At 38.6% G+C, this 14,518-nt stretch overlaps 2 protein-coding genes across 2 annotated transcripts in view; both read left to right on the top strand.

Moving 5' to 3' along the window:
• The first annotated feature begins 556 nt into the window (after positions 1-556).
• Positions 557-5,177, top strand: LOC117296268 (lambda-crystallin homolog). Its single transcript, XM_033779109.1, has 8 exons — positions 557-926; positions 1,812-1,866; positions 2,146-2,227; positions 2,738-2,890; positions 3,060-3,221; positions 3,329-3,523; positions 3,926-4,031; positions 4,369-5,177. Exons 2-8 carry the CDS (start codon positions 1,823-1,825, stop codon positions 4,584-4,586), a joined length of 960 nt encoding a protein of 319 aa, XP_033635000.1. The 5' UTR covers positions 557-926; positions 1,812-1,822; the 3' UTR covers positions 4,587-5,177.
• Positions 5,178-7,813: 2,636 nt separating this feature from the next.
• Positions 7,814-14,518, top strand: part of LOC117296580 (neuronal acetylcholine receptor subunit alpha-10-like) — a 31,192-nt gene continuing 24,487 nt past the window's right edge. The window contains exon 1 of the mRNA XM_033779597.1: positions 7,814-8,324. The gene's annotated coding sequence lies outside the window, so the exon portion shown is untranslated. The remainder of the gene's footprint in view (positions 8,325-14,518) is intronic.

Below are 14,518 nucleotides of genomic sequence, written 5' to 3' on the forward strand. Positions count from 1 at the left end.
TACTATTTGGTTGCTATGTATACAACAAGTTCATGCAGGCGGGGGATCGGAGGGGGTGGGGGCAAATGCAGCAATTTTTGGCTTTTCAGATGATTACAAGAAGAAACAAATGGGAGTCGATGAATAGTTCAACTTTTAAACGTCCCGATTCTGTGCTAATTTGAAAATAAACACGATTCTAGAATGCTAAAACAGACTTTAGTCGTCATGAAAACAAATTAACACGAGAGGGCGCTGTTCTACTTTAGTGGTAATTTTGATGTCGTCTGCAACAATCAAATAATCAGCCGACCGATACAAAAATTACCATTTATACCGAGAAAAAATCTATGGAAAGCTCAGAAATTACTTGTAATTCTTAATCATGTATAACGAACTACATTATTTTTGCAAATACGTAAATAAAAACGTGCAAGTAAGTAAGTATTGAGGCAGGGAACCAATCCGAAGGACATGGGACCAGTCTAATATGGGTTCTTGAAAACACAAGAGGGCGCCATTTCACTTTAATGGTCTCCCTTTTCCACCTGTTTTCAATAAATAAATCATTTTGCACTGGTCGGTACTGCGGTCGGTCATGGAGCAAGTCGGTCAACGACAACAGGAACTTAGTGTTTCGTTTGATATCACTTCATTACGATAAAATAGCTTGAATAAAACGACATGCATGTTGTCAGTTTCAATAAAAAATAATCCATTTATTATTAGCGCCCTCAATTGATTGCAAACGGCCAAGAACAACACTTTGGTCACCTGACAGCCTGAGCAGCGGCCCTCTCCCCCCGAACCGTCGTCAAAAGAAGGGTGTAATCAAGCGAAGCTGACAATTGTTTTGTGCTTTTACAATCCAACACCTTCCCTAAAATTTTTAGTAAAATTATCCAATTTGCCCAGTAAAGAAACAAGACCATTCGTGCATCCACGTGGTAAGAAAAGCTTTTTTTTTTAAACTAACAACACTCAGCAGAGTCAGACTCGGCCTCAGACTCGAGTGAGAGTCAGATTGTATTATAAATAATGTTATGTAATGATTGTGTTTTTAGAAGGTAAACATTTTTATTGAAAGATTTTGTGTTCTTATTCAGGAGTAAGGGTTTACTGAGTTTCAGTATAGAGTAAGTCATTGCTTCACATTGCTCGTCTATTCGTTGCTACTTTACTTGATAGACTATAGTATTACTATTAGGATTACCTTCAGCTAACTGCACTACATGTATACTACTGACAACAACAGAACAAGTGGTGATGAGTGTGGATCATTGATCCTTTTCGAATGTTAAACTTAAAACACTTAACAACTGTTTTTAAGTGTTGGTGTTGTACTGTACAGGTGTATTAATAGTAGTATATTTCAGCCAATACAGTATGATTTGCGACTCTAAGTCTTAGCAAACTGGCGCACTGGTCGATGCATCAGAAAGGGCTCCCTCGATGATATGGTCAGTGCATGTGGTGCGCATGTATAATGTAGTAATTTAAGCTATCATTTATATGTCAACAGTCACAGGCTTGCCATGATCATGGCATTGTTGACAACAGTTCCCCTTTAAAGACAAAGTTACTAGGATTTTAAAACTACAATTTGAATAATGACAAACTAAAATAACCGTCACAGCTTGCAATACATCATCAAAAGACCCAAACAGTCTCCTCACCAGCACTAATGAAGAGCTGTATTGGCAGAGAGTCTCCCGTATGGCATACATGCGTGCATGTTTCCATGGTTTGACATCAAACATGGCTGCCGCTGCAAGAGCTTTATTGGTAACTAGTAGTCTGACACTGTGTTTGATATGATCTTATCCTGATAGATTAGAGTAACATGGCAGCCATAACAAGAAAAGGGAAAGTTGGTGTCATTGGCAGGTGAGTGATAGACATTCTAAATCAATTGAACATTCTGAACACGGTGAGATCAATTCAGTATCAGACTGAAAGTCATGAACCAGGTGTTACAAGAAACCAATTAGGAACGAAGTGATGCCCAAGTCAGCCATCTCAAAGGGTTATAGTAAAGCCATTTGGGTTTGTAAGAACAACCCCCCCCCCCCAACCCCCTCTACACACCCAAACATCCCCATTCCTGATACAAGATGATGTGTGACGTGAATAACCATTTACCAACATTCTTTCCTACTTTGCTAGTGGTCTGATTGGAAGGAGTTGGGCCTTGATCTTTGTTGGCGCAGGTTACAATGTCACCATATATGACATTGAACAATCACAGGTAAGCTTATTGGGTTTTTTTCTCCCTTAAAGCCATTGGACCCTTTCGGTAAACAGTGTTGTCCAAGGCCCACACTTTGTGTACCACAACTTCTATATCAAATAACAAACCTGTGAAAATTTAGGCTCAATCGGTCATCGGAGTCGGGAGAAAACAACGGAAAAACCCACGATTGTTTCCGCGTGTTTCGCCGTGTCATGACATGTGTTTCAAATAAATCCGTAATTCTCGTTAACGAGAATTTATATTGTTTTGCTGTTTTCTCAAAAAGTAAAGCATTTCATGGAATAATATTTCAAGAGAAGTCTTTCACCATTGCCTTCTGTAAACTCTGTGAGTTATTTGTAAATCTGTGAATTTTTTTTTTTTTTTCCTGAACCGAAAGGGTCCAATGGCTTTAAAGTCCACCCAAATTTGACAGACAAACTTCAGGAATGTCCTTGTTCTTCCCTTCTTTCTTGCTACCCCACCAGAGTTGTTCTGAATACTAATAGATTGATTATCTTTCAGTTGACCAATGCCCTCACTGACATTGAAAAGCAGTTAGAGGAACTAAAGAAGTCTGGTCTGTTAAGAGGCTCACTGTCTCCTGAGCAACAGAGGGCGCTAATCAGTGTTACCATGGAGATGAAGGATGCAGTCACTGGTGCCGTGCATGTACAGGTTGGTTCAAATTGACTTTGGATTTATTAATGTTATGAAATCATAACAAGTATTCCATGTCGAATTTAACCTGGAAAACATTTCTTACAGTGATGGGTCGCACACTATTTTTATTATGATGTGTACCCTATCCATAATAAGAGTTGATTTTACTTGTTTTTCTTGTCAGGAATGTGTGCCAGAGAATGAAGATCTTAAGAGGAAAGTCTTTATGCAGATGGAACAGTACGCTGATGATTCTACTGTCCTTTGTAGTTCTACATCCTGTATAGTGCCTTCTAAATTCACTGATCAACTCAAACGCCGCAACCAATGCATTGTGGCCCATCCAGTAAGTAATATGGACAAGGAATGTGGGATACTACTTTATAAGCTTTTGGTCATAAAGGAACATGATTGTTTCACGTTGTGTTTATTTTGTTATATCTTTGATTACAGTGTAACCCACCGTACTATTGCCCTCTAGTGGAGATCATACCCAACCCTTGGACTGACCAGTCCATTATGTCACGTACCCGGTCACTACTAGAGGAAGTTGGTCAGGTTCCTGTGACGGTCAAGAGAGAGATTGATGGGTTTGCTTTGAACCGTATGCAGTATGCCCTCGTCAATGAAGCCTGGAGGTTGGTTGCTGTAAGTATTAGTGAAACTCTCTCATTGGCAGTTACTGTGCTATGTGGGAGCCACTTTCTTTGATCCAACTTTCAACCAATCCCTGTATACAATCATTGGCTAATGGCTCTAGTATCAATGCAGGGATGAAGCCATATTCATAGTCAAGTAGTATCAAACACAAATAATTCTTGCTTAGCAGAATCGGTCAACCAGTCAAACTATCGGGTCATGCAGAGTGTTTGGGAATGATTCCCTGCTAAAATTCTTGCTTAGCAGAACAATATGCTGAGTACCATTTTCTGCTTAGTTGCTTTATGAAATTATACACAGCACAGTTGTCTTGAGCACAGCTCTATGCTATTGAGAGTAGAAAAGAAACATATTCTTACCAGTCTCCTTGATCTGACTCTCTGTGCACAGGATGGTGTGATGTCATCAGAAGATGTGGACAAGGTTTTCACAGCTGGATTGGGAATGCGATATGCGTTCTGTGGACCATTTGAAGTCATTCACCTCAATGCTGAGGGTAAGGATAAAGTTCAAAATCAAAACATAATCAGACTCGTTAATTTCTACCTCGGTTACACCATTTCATCCCGACCAAAATGACAGGCTTGGTCAATCCATGCAAATGGCTCTTTCTCACTCTCTGAAAGGGAATCAACCGAATGCTACTCCTGGGGCAATTATAATGCAAAGTTACATTGTTATATTGTTTTGTGAAATGAGCACTTGTATTAGCAAACTGTGTTTTTGTGAGACCAGAGAGAAATATTGGATTACAATTCCAAAGTTAAGTTTGTCTAAACTTGAAGAAGGAATTGTTTAGTGAAGTGGCTCGTTCAATTGCTTGTCATTTCCAGGTACATCCAGCTACATGGAACGTTACGGTCCCACTATCAACAGAGTCACTTCATCATTTGGACCACCTCCAACCTTCAAGGAAGAAGGCAGTCATGCTATTTTTGCAGAAAGTGCTGCAAGATTTCCACTTGATCAACTGCAGGAGAGACGTCAATGGCGAGATAGAAGACTGGTTGCCTTGGCTAAACTCAAACATGACATGAATTCTAAAGAGTAACTTACATTCAAAGTGTAGACACCCCAAATGGGTTATAATTAGCAGCCAATGCAATGGGTGTAAGATTTGATTGAGAAATGATTCTACATTTCTTTTAATATCAGGTTAAAATATATTCATGGTATTTAACAATGTTAATAGTAAGGAAAGTCCATTTATTATTTTATTTTGAGAGTCTAACAATCACCCGGGTATTTCCCTTGTGAACAACAATTGTTCATTCTTTCAAGGAAGAAGGAAATGAATAATAGTTATATTTTAAAGGTACTGACAAAATCATTGTTTCTTTGAAGAGGTGTGGCTCTGAGCTGAACCGAATGGGTTGTTGCCATCTTTTGATCAAGTGGCTCTTTGTTTTTGGAAGTATGCAATTTTAATATGGATTTAGCTCATCTTTCAAGGCCTTTATTTTTAATCCAAGATCATTTATTTTAGTTTTGCCATTTACATAAACTACCAAATAATAATAATTTGTGTCATCACCTACCTCCATGGTATAACATAAAATCCACTATATTTGTTATTTATAGATAATATAGATTTATTGTTCCAAATTTAAACTGTTTATGTATAAATGGTGCTTAAATAATTCACAATGGATGAATCACGTTTTAAAAGTGACCTTTCAAATTAATTTGAATTGTCGTAACCGAATGACTAGAAGCAGAAAAACGAATTTCTCTCACTCTGTGGCCAAGAGAAACAGCGCTTGATATTATCAAGAGAGGGCGCTGTGCGTTCTGACAGTATTCAGTCAATTTTTCTACCGGGTTTAGATTTGACTTTAAAATGAATAACAGTTTTGAGGCTTACCAAATTACCAATGTCCAGTAAGAATTGTACAAATTTTAAGTCAAATTTAATAACTATCAAATCCAAATAAAGATTAATCTGAATAATTATAAAATTCGTTTGAATATTGAATGTTTGTCAAAAAAGCGATACATCAATTTCTCTATTATTTTACTTTGACATCCTGAAACAAAACTGTTCCAGATGTCTAAATATATGTCTAAATCTTACACATAGATTGATCGGTTGGTTGTGGGGTGGGCTAGTTAACCTTTTCTTCTAATCCAAAAGTTTCAGAACTTTGATAGCATTTGTGTCCGATAGATACACATCCATACAAACTGGAAAAGACAAACACATGATGTTAAAAGTACAACGTTGAGTTCTCTTTGAACTTTGTCAGAGTAAAGCTGATGTAATAAAAACAAACACGCAGAGAGGATCGCTGTTTGTTTAAGTGCAAGTTCCAGAGACTGTACTCATCTCTTAGGAATCTAATGAAGACCATGTCTTTGTATTTATCATTTGAGATTCCCGCGTGTTCTGACGCCAGCAATGTGGCTGTTTCAATATTGACATGGACTGTACAAGCTCCAATTCCAGCCCCTTTGGGGAGGCTGGCTTTTATAGGTTAACACACAAGAAAGATTTGTGCTATAAGGCTTAGAGTGCATTGGCTGCTGGCAAAACTGGTTCAGGAATCACAAAGGATTATGAGTGAAATTGCTCTAAATGTTTGTTTAGTTCAGTCGTATTGGCCGTGTCTAGCTTCGTGGTTGATTTTACCTAATGGATTAATGCACGGGATGGGCTTAATGTTTGTTTCAGCCAACATGCACTCGTGTACCTTTTAGAGAAGATGGGAGGAAAGCATCACAATATTATCTGCTCATCCAGGTAGAGGAGATTATTTTAATAAATGTTGTCATAATGGTTTTCAGTAACGCCCAATCGGTAAAATTAACGGATAATTTGTATATAAAAATGTATACACGATGCTGCTGAATGTCATGCACTACTCTCACTGATCATATCCCCATTGAATTGAATTGTTTTTTAGTTTCAAGCTCTGCCCTTCTAAATTTAGAACCTGGCATTTCGACGAATTGTTCTTATGCTTATTCTGAAAAACATTCAAGGTTTTTAGTTTTCACACAACGTTCCTGTTTATAATTTCATTTCTTCATATTTTTACTTGACCTCGAAGACATATTTATGTTATATTCGGCGAATGCCGGAGAAGAAAACGTAACAGGAGCTTAGGTAAACTTGTAAGGAGAGATAGGTGCCTGAGATATTTACTGCAAACATGCGATCTCTTGATGGAGATGTGTTTCGCTGTGTAGTTTGTAGATTTCGTGTGTGTGATTTCTGATTCTAGATGTTGAGAGTGGAACACCTGCCATGGTTGATGATCGTAGCAGTAAACCAATCTGAATCTCATCATCCATCACGTATGGCCAGCTGTACCGGAACCTGGACGATATTGTCGGCTTCTCTTTCTGCCCCAGTCCTGCTCGATAACAGAACCTGGCTGATTCTTTATCATCAACAACATCACCAAGTGATGCTTCGATCATATTATCAAGGTTGCCACGCTAGATGCCTAACTAAGGCTATAGAGATAGAGATTTGAGTTTGATGATGTTGTGTGACCATGATGAATGTCTTCGATTGGGACTCCCCGTACACCACGGACCTATCGAGTCACTGAGCAAATTGTTGTTTGCGCCTCAGTAAACAGACTACAGCTGATTTACTCTGGGTTGTCCAGGGTATAGGGTAGGCTATCCGTGGGAGAGTTGAAAACAGACCACATCATAGCCATAAAATTACATGCTTCGTTCACTGAAAATTATTTGTTCAAAACAAATATCAAACTTTGACACTCTTTCCTGAACGAAGACCCAGGCATGGCGAGATTGAGGCGAAAGAAAATACAAGTTGGGATACCACCATTAGTCACCATTGTCTTCACACATGTCAAGAATTCCTTCAGATGTCTTTAATATTATACGGGTTGCTATTGATAATTGGCAATAGGACATAATCAAAAGGGATATTTAATTGACCGGTAATGACATTTTCCCTTGATAATGTATACTCATATTGTCTACTTTAAACCCAAGGATGTTAACCAATTATGAACTCTATAAGTGAATGCTGTCGTAATCACAGCTTAGCCCCTGGAAATCCCTTTTCCCCAAATTTCCTGGCTATTTTATAGTGGGTAACCAGGGAACAGATTGCCAATCCACGCGTGCTTATAGTCTGTGCAGAAGGTTACGACTTCCGTTCCCGCCACGGGCGTCAAAATAGTGCCGCCAAAAATCAATATGACGTCATCGATTGGTGCACTCGTGCTATCTTGTGCGTTTTGATTTGTGTGCGCGCAGCATGCTTTAGCGGGTGGTGACTTTGCCTGTAGAAATGCGTGGATTCGCGCGGGTTGTTCGTGGCAAAGCCTTTGATGAGACACGATTTATCTGAATAGGAACGTATTGTGCAGCCGATGGCATGCCGCTATTTCCTCCCTCTTCAGCGATTCAGTCACCCTGGCAACGAACAACCTTATTTCATCTTCAAGAGTCCAATAGTGAATCGTTCTCAGACCTACTTTTAATGTCAAGCGTTTCACAACAATGTTAAACTGCTCCGTAAATATGACTTACTGGCGTCGGTTGCAAAGATGTATAAGCGTTTCCTTTTCAATCGATTTAACTTTAGCAAGTTATTGGTCGTAGATTCCAAATCATTCATCCCGAATAAGTGAATTGTTCTATTTCCCATTGACAAACCACTCATGTAAACGATATATGTTAGCAGTAATGTGTAAATGTTTCTACGCGTTGAAGATGAACCCAGGTCGACGAGCCAGACATCTGAAGACGCTGTTAATGAGCTAAGGTGTCTGTGCCCTTCTCAAGGTTCAACAGTAGCTTAAAGGTAAGTACTATGCATTAGTAGTGTGTTAATTGCCAGGGTGTGGCATGGTAAATGAATGTAAATACAGAACTTCGTGTTTTTGTGGTTACTTTGGTAACAGTTGTATTGGTTTGCTATTATGTTAGAGCCCATATTCGGCTTAATTTCACGAATTATAACTTAAGAATGATCTTAAGAGGTGTATCAACCAATGCTTATATCAAAGTGTGATGTCACAACACAAATCACTGGTAATATTGACAAGACATTCGTTTTTAGTCTTTAGCTGTAAAATTGAGCATAATATTTTGATCTTTTTATCTCCAAGTTCTTGACTCGAGTTGATGAGTATCAATTTTAATCATAATGTGAATCAGATAATGTTAGAACAAGTTTGAACTTTTACAAACAAAGAAAGTATAAATCATGACCAAAGTATAGGTCACTACTTTAAAGCTTGTTTGCACATTAAGTATACATTATAATGCAATTCACAGATGACTTGCTTTCCTAGTTAACTCTTCATCTGGCCATTTTGCCGTAAACATTTAGATACATAAATAGTACGACCATCGCTGGTTAAAGAGAGCGGTGTATACGATCGAAGGCCTCGGGCCATCAGACAAAAAGTGAGGTTGGGTTGACCTTACTTATTAGTTTATCAATTATTATCCTTATTTGCATTTATGCATAATTACTAACCTGTATTGTTTTACACATTACTAATGAAATATTCATGTGGAGTTGTAATTATTTAATGTAGGACGTTATAGAAAGCGAATATCCTGCATGCTGCAGTCTTTTGTAAACCCTCACATAGCAAGGTCGATGTATTCTAATCAACATGCATTCCTCCAATTGTTGTTTTCTTCAATGAAATGTTAAGACACACACACTGTGCCTTGTAGTTTCCAGACGAATTTAGATGCCACTCTTCGATACATGTATATTTTAAAAATAAGTTACCATGACAACTACAAATATCACCCCTCTCAACTATAGTGGTGACGACATAGTCGAGTGAAATAAAAATAGAAGCCACATAATAATTGACGTTATTGGCAGAAGCCTGTGGCGTGGGGCATACCCCGAGATCATTTTGAAGTGAATTTGAATTGTGACAAATGGAAATATTGGGGAGCTTCATGATTTACGGATGCCCAGAGGCTGTTGTGGAATGCTGAATGGCGAGGCGATCTTTAACAAGACCTTCGTCGTGGACCTCAATTTTATAATATTCTGATATGAGAAATATTGTCTTCGCAAATGAGATTGAGTCATTGCAATCTTCATGTTTTATCATTATAGTCACTGATGCATCATGATGATTTGCAAGTCAATTCTAATTTGCAAGTCTGTCTGATAATAAGCAAACTGACTCTACACAATGCCTACATAATGATTTGACTGATTCATAAATCGGCCGCGAACCACTCTGCATCTGAACTGAAACTACACTTTTCCTAAAGTATTTTTTAGTTTGCAAAGACGTCTTGATTAAATTCGCGTGTATATAGCGATGGTCTTTTCAAGCAGCTGAAGAATAGCACTTGAGCAATTACTAAAAGTCCTCGTGTGTAGACAATAAAAAGAAAGAGAAAAAGTAAAATGCATTTGACAAAGTGATTCCTATCCGAAAAAACCCAGTTCAAAGCCTTGAAAACTAAATTACATCTGGGAAATTGGCAGTTAAGCTCTCACTGATCGCCGATGAAAAGAATGCATTACGCGATGGCTAATCGCCATGGAAACGCATCTTTCATTTAATGTAAGGGACGACAAGACATCCGTGCCACCGAACGCGACGCTCGGAGAGAAAAGACCTTTATACATCTTGTCACCGACAGGCTGAAGGGCTTTATGCTGTTTATTGAGCTCCGTTGTTTCCGCTGCGAAAACATCATAACAGAAGATAACAGGAACGATTCAGATGCAGTTACCATGACAACATTTAGCTTATAAATAACGCAACATCTGTAAACCTGTTTATTATCTCAGTACTGCAGGTGCTTTTCTTTTTGGAGGATCAGGTCTGGACGGATAGCAACGTCGTTAAGAAAACAAACTAGATTAAATTGAGTATTTCTGAGCTTTTGTCTTTTAGGAAAGAATTCATGAGGTGGTTTGGGGCCAGCTCTCAAGCTGGTCAAAATAGGGTTGAAGCAAAAAATACAATTCATATTCATAGTCTAGCACGGTTGTTGGGATTTGTGTAAACAAAATTGGTTAAGAGTTTGTATCATTTGTTTCCAAGTCAGTATTGTCATAAAAGTTTTACTGTAATACAATGTTCTAATGATTTAATTCGACCTCTAACTGCGGTAAAGTTTGTAGTAATGGTTTTGCGTGCACACGTCACTCTCAAAGCCTCAGATTCTCACTCGTTGGTAAAAAAAGACGAGATTAGAACTTCTCCTAACTTTCTTGAAGTTTAATCAAGACTTCTACTCTTCATCCAGCGCTATCTTCACCGTCTTGGACGATGAGAGTGATGCTCAATCATCCAACGGTGTCAGCTTTCAAGAAGACGCGCACCTGCTGAAAGAGCTTCTTTAAATTGAATCTCTGGCCGGGTGGCGTTATAGTGCCGAATGCTGGATTAGTGTACGCCAGCCACCGCGGCTTGCGTTCAGTCGCTATGTCACGATCATAGTTGATCGATTTTTTAGAAGAAGAAATCAGCGGAATAAAAACCATCCCTTCATCCCAAGTAATGGGAAAGTTTTCTATTAATAGCTCACTAAAAAATAAGGGGGAAATACACGCACAAAGCAACTTTAAAAACAAGCGTGTGACCTAAATTTTGTATTATTGTTAATATTAATGATATCCTACACCCTGAAATCAGTACACATTGCCATAAACATTTAATTTAATTTTTGACGGAAAACGTCACTGGTGTACCTTTTAAGAATGTTTTCAAAATATCTGAATGGATAACAAGAAACATGGGTGTTAACTTTACTTGATTCACCATTATTCGAACTAAATTGTCTCTTCACCACTCCGCAGACACCCCACGTCAATTTGCCAGTAAAAGGGGGAGGGGCAAGGTCACATGACACATGGAATAAGACATGATTGGACCAGTAACAAACAGGGACTGACATCACATATTTCGAGTCAGTAAATCAAGAAAAGGGACAGAATGCAGAATGTCATCCACACCGCTTCATTTGTACCGATACATTATATCATGCTTGATATTTTGAAACCAATTTCTTATCTGACTGCGAAGTTGTCATAAGATGCAACTAGCCCTCCATCTCATGTCTACTGCCGCGGAAATATATACATGGATTTACTGAGATATGGTGATTAAAATGAATCTTCGGATAAGCCGTGCTAGCAATATTCAGGAAATTAACCGCGGAAAAAATAACAAGGGGACGAACAAGGCGGTCGTGAGGTGGGGTCGAGGCGAGCCTAAAATGTTTGGACAACTTGTAATTTAGATGGTTTTGGGGGTTTTTATGCATTCAATATTTGCTGCAAATTTTCTTAGGCAAAGGGCTTTTACTTCGTCTCACGTTGTTTATTATATTCTGACATTAAGTCTTGTTGAAGTTTTGTCACTTGATGTTTTAGGCTGAAAGATTCAAAACAAGAATATGGGCTCTAAATCACAACTGAGACAGATGCTTTATCCCCAATGGAAATCTGTAGTTTTCAGTGCACGAACCCTTATAACCAAGGTGTGAAAACATATGGACGTTCACCGATGCATGTTCTCTATAAATCTTTCTATTCTTCACACATCTAGAATGCTTGGCTGAGTTTTTTCTTGTATCTTGAGTGAAAGTGGACGGTCTTTTGCCTTGTGGCGTCATTAAGACTCGACAGCCTGGAGGAGACTAAAACACCCAAGAGGTGAGGGGTATAATTTTATAATCTCCTTGTCTAAGAGGCTAGAGTGCTATACCCTTGAACATGTTGGAGTTGTTTCACAACAAGCATAATGGCATATGTTGGAGGGTGGATGGACAACTGAAATCGACGACTGACACTTCAAATTCGTAACATGGCCTCGTCTCGTCGGCACTGAACCGTTGAGGGCGCATGGGTAGATTGTTCAGCTCATGGTCGCTTTAAACCATCTCCAATATATTTTGAAGATTCTGGAAAAAAACAACCTAACCAGTACCTGATGAAGTCTATTTGGAGCCATATTGTCCAAATCAAACATAGTCCATATTATTTTAACATTCGTGTTACGATTAGAACTTAGGCAACTTTCTAAAATCAGTGTAAGGGTGAAAGAGTATCCTATTACAAAGTGTTAAGGGTTGGAATTACAATATTATCTCCCCCCCCCCTCGAAAAATATCAAACCCACCAGCATTTAAGTAATATCATTACAAAAATGGGGTGAGTAAAATCTGAATGTTCTATATAGATAAAGCATTAAAACAATATAGGTAAGTCTTGGGGTCGCAAAGTCTCCCGCTGCCGCGCGATCGCTTTACGGTTGCTACCGAGGATCTATTTCGGTTAACTTCATTATATTCCTCACCGGGGCCCGTAATTCAGACGATTGGTACGGTATAGGTTTCTCCTTCTAATCGCTTTGTGGTCAGGTACACACGTCCATTAAAGACCTGTTCATCGACTACGGGTAGGGGGGAAGGCGAAGGGAAGGGGAATGTAGCTGGCCCCTGATGCTTTCAATCCCAGTGTATGAGGGTGATTATTAAAGGGAATGGCCAGGGGGCAATTTCAGCTTTGCAGGTTCATATTTTATAAAGAAGGCGAATTGAAATGAGGCTTACCCATTAGTCTTAATCAAAATCAATATGATTTTGGTTCAATTTCAATGAGAGAGTCTCCCATGTAATTATGAGACAATCGTTGGTCGAGAGTTAAGTTTGGTAAATTGGAAAATGATAGTGAAGAAATTGCCAGAGGTAACTGCTTCTCCCTCATATCGGGTAGAGTGAGTGAAGCGTCATTACTCTTAACCAAAATCAATACAAGTCCAGAAGTATAAACCCATACAGTCACGGTAATAAACAATCCGTCTGCAGAATACCTGCAGCTAAAAGCCACAATATGATGTACTGAGAAGGAACAACAATCATTCAGATCAGTTCAAAGGAAAATAAATTAGGTCTATATTATTTTACAGGGATCCACCTAGTTCTATCAATCAGTGGGAATATTATATTTTACTATAATTTTCCAGACATCTAAAAGCGACCTTGGTCTGGCCTGAATCTCTCTGAATAAACACTTTCGGAGCATTTGTCTGATGCTTTCAGCAAAACACTTTGACAAAATGTAAAGCTCTATTCAGGCATCCTTCAAATGGAAATCTTCACTCTTGTGACACAAATGAATCTTTGAAATCGACAATACTTGGGAATACTGTGATACATCACTTGGGAGTCCTATATAAGTCACTGTTTACACAGATTTGTGTTTTTGGTAATACATCGGTAAATGCAGTAGACGAGAGAGCAACCATACCGTATTGGATAAATACATTAGAATCAATATTTTACATTGAAATCCAATGCACCAAAAACACATTTCATTGTACTGTTTAGATCTATGTAAAGCATCTTGAAATTACAAAATAAACATGGTGCTTAAGATTGCGACACCGACTTCAACCCTTCTGATAAAGCACTAAACATCATGAACATAAAGCACTAAACATCATGAACATAACTGTCTACCTTTCTCACGCCATACTCTTTTAACCAGTGCCAATGACATGGACATTTTCTTCTCACCTCTTCCAATCAATAATCCCAGAAACCATGCATTTCAAGGAGATATCATGGCGGCGTTATCGGTCAATCAATTCACTCAGCTTTTTTTTACATTAAGAAATGCGTATAAGTAATTTTGTCGACAACTAGTTTGTTCTTTCCCAACCACTATTTTAATGAGAAAGGACTTATGCTGGATCCTTTTTATAACATGTTTATGGGATATTTGCTTTTGCCTCAAGGACAGGTACGTCTCTTCTTTACAGGGTGGTAAATAGATACGAAGTGCTAGTTTACTCATTGACTTTGCTGTGAAATTCAACCCAGGAATCGTCTTCAAGTACTGCCCTTGTTTCCTTAAAATGCCATTCCCGGCCATCAGCAATGACATGGATCCATGGTCAGGGAGGCTTTGAGATTACCGATTGTGGAAAGCAACAGACTCACCATCTGCACTGCTAAATGGTTAGACATTTTCGTATCACCATATTATCATAACTG

Source organism: Asterias rubens, chromosome 11 (assembly GCF_902459465.1).
Source record: "Asterias rubens chromosome 11, eAstRub1.3, whole genome shotgun sequence".
NCBI classification, from domain to species: Eukaryota; Metazoa; Echinodermata; class Asteroidea; order Forcipulatida; family Asteriidae; genus Asterias; species Asterias rubens.

What these genes read in the sequence shown, in the direction of transcription:
- LOC117296268 (XM_033779109.1), top strand. Translation starts at nt 1,823, where the DNA reads ATGGCAGCCATAACAAGAAAAGGGAAAGTTGGTGTCATTGGCAG. An exon ending in AATGCATTGTGGCCCATCCA is followed by an intron (nt 3,222 to 3,328) that starts GTAAGTAATATG and finishes CTTTGATTACAG; the next exon opens with TGTAACCCACCGTACTATTG. An exon ending in AAGCCTGGAGGTTGGTTGCT is followed by an intron (nt 3,524 to 3,925) that starts GTAAGTATTAGT and finishes CTCTGTGCACAG; the next exon opens with GATGGTGTGATGTCATCAGA.